Raw genomic sequence first — 2,589 nt, forward strand, 5'->3', positions numbered from 1 at the left:
CCTTCGGAGGACCCGTCCTGCCGTTTTGGACACAGCCATAGTTATCTTGACTTATTCTGTCATGGATCAGAATTAAAAGCAGTTAGATGTGGTGAAATTACTGNGACCTGCAGTGTGAACGTAGCCAAAGAAATGTGATTTTACTTGTTTCTCTTTACAGAAAAAATGAAACTCATCGAAGCTCTACTGTGTTCTCGTTTTTAACTAAGTGCTTACAGACTAAGGACTCAGTATAATAACTGTGTGGTGTTAATTGTTTTGATGAAATGTTTTTCTGAAGATTATGTTGTGTTTTATAAATGTTTAATCCTTAGAGAAACTTTAGGACTTGAATTTTTAATTGAAAGTGTGACACTCTTATTTTACTGAGGCAAGCAGTTGTCTCCCCCTCTTTAATTAGATGCGAGATAATCAAACTAAAACCCTCCTTGTTTTTGTTTTCAAAGTAAAATTTTACCTCCAACAGATTTGACTCGCTGAGACCCTTTTCCTGTAAAAGATGTAACATTTTTATTGGCCAACTAACAACTTAACTCCGCCCAAAACAAAGGTATTCAAAAAGTCAGCGCACTCCCGAAAGAAGAAGAAAAGAAGAGTGAGTTGGAAGATTTCAGAAGCTCAGCAGAGGCACTGCCTGTCAGCTCTTCCCCCATGGACTGGGCAGGACTGTGGTCCTTTTGCATCTACCGCTGGTTTGGACTCACAGCTACCGTTTCACGTCAGCTCAACACGAGCTTTGATTTTTAATAGAAGTTAAATCAGCTAATTTAACTCATACGTCGTTTTAGTCAGTTTTGCCTCTACAAAGACTGGATCAACTCTCGCTCTGAAGCATCCAACGGAGAGACAAAGTCTTCCCACTTTCTTCACCAGCTCACCACCCACCTTTCCGACTGAAGGGCCAGAAGCTGAACAGACACCCTGAGTGTCCGACCGGCCACTACACTGAAGCAGCTCTTTGGGAAACATCACCTGAGATTCTTTAGTCAGCCGACGCCTACTTCTGGTACCGCAATCAGCAGAATGAAAGGGTATGGAAGATAACAGTTTACTGGTGACAGACAAGGTGCTCAGTTTAGAGTTGATCTTTATCTTTGTATGAGATTTGTTAATCTAAACGATTTCTCTCCCTAATTTTAACTAGGATCCCTTAGTTAAATTCTCAGCTAAAGCAAAACTCCCCTTACTGCACTCCAGCCTCAAAAACCCTTTTAGTGTTTATTTTGTTGTTTGTTTATTTGTTTGTGTGTTTTGCTATTCACTCATTGCTCAAATATCTCTGTATTCTTCTGGTTCAGAATGTCATCATTTCCTACTCGCCATAGCTGTAAATACATTTAATCTGTGAATAAATGACCTGTGGAGAACTGGTCAATATGAGACAATGCCTAATTTTCTGTGTCTTGATAAGGTTTTATAGGTTTTGATAAGAAAAGGACTCATCAAACAATTTTGGGTAGATTTATTGAGACTGGTTACAGTAAAGTTACAGTTTTTTCTTCTCTTTCCTGTGTACAAATAACAAAATAAAAGGGAAGTGGTGCCTCGAGGTTAGACAATTTGTTGATTTAAATAATTCATAAATTATCCATTTTAGAATATACCCAAATTATCCCTACACATGCCTGACTGTATCTATGGTTCAGACTAACACAGAGTCCTGATAAATGTCCTGATGTTTACATTGTTTCTGCAGATTCTCGTGATGAAGCTGAAGGTCCTCTGCTGCAGGAGGAAGAGGCCCACTCAGACCTGACCAGCTTCCAGCCCACAGACAGTGATGTGCCCAGCTTTCTGGAGGACTGCAACAGAGTACCGATATTTATTTTTTCATGCTGCTGCTGCTGGGTGTTTCTTCATCAAAGCTTTGGTCTGATCATGGTGTGTTTTATTTCTCTCTGCTCCTGGTTGTTCTCAGGCCAAACTACCTCGTGGGATCCACCAGGTTCGTCCCCACCTGAAGAACATCGATAACGTTCCTCTGCTGGTGCCGCTCTTCACCGACTGCACCCCTGACAGTGAGTCACATTGATCTGTTTGAAGAAAAGTTTAGTTCATGACCGATTCTGACATGTTAAAGGGATCCCTGATTAGTTGTAACATTAGACTTTATTTGATAAAAATATATTTTACCTGTAAAATAAACACTGTAAAAATACTGTAGGATGTTTAGTTTTTATAATTTAAAAAATACAGTATATTGCCTTATATGTATTATCTCGGCGCTAGCGTGACAAACTAACAAGCTAAACTGAGGTCCTCCATCCTTATTTTCAGTTGCAGGCTGAGCCATTTTGTGTTCCCATCTCTGTCATGTGGATGGAGGACCTCAGTGACGAGAGGAGAATGTGTAGCGCTGAGCTAATGCATAAATATGGTGATAGCGTCTGGGCTAAAGTTAAAGCTAACAGGCTAAGCTGAGGTTGTTCTTCCATGAAGCAGCTCTGTTGTCCTCCATCCATATTTTCAGTTCCAGGCTGAGTCATTTCTACCTTCTCCTCTCTGTCAACGCTCGGCATGTAAGAAAATATCAATGCACTGAAATATCGCAATATTTCATTTCCCGATACTGTATCGATATTCTAAAGC

The 2,589-nt window shown here is 40.1% G+C and overlaps 1 protein-coding gene across 1 annotated transcript in view; it reads left to right on the plus strand.

Annotated features, from left to right (window-relative positions):
* tmem94 (transmembrane protein 94) overlaps positions 1–2,589 on the plus strand; it is a gene marked incomplete in the record, with an annotated part of 78,635 nt that overhangs the window by 66,927 nt on the left and 9,119 nt on the right. Inside the window, 2 exon segments of the mRNA XM_014018186.1 lie at positions 1,697–1,812; positions 1,919–2,018. Of these exon segments, the coding sequence (XP_013873640.1) occupies positions 1,697–1,812; positions 1,919–2,018 (216 nt within the window).

Source organism: Austrofundulus limnaeus, unplaced genomic scaffold (assembly GCF_001266775.1).
Source record: "Austrofundulus limnaeus strain Quisiro unplaced genomic scaffold, Austrofundulus_limnaeus-1.0 Scaffold185, whole genome shotgun sequence".
Lineage (NCBI taxonomy): Eukaryota > Metazoa > Chordata > Actinopteri > Cyprinodontiformes > Rivulidae > Austrofundulus > Austrofundulus limnaeus.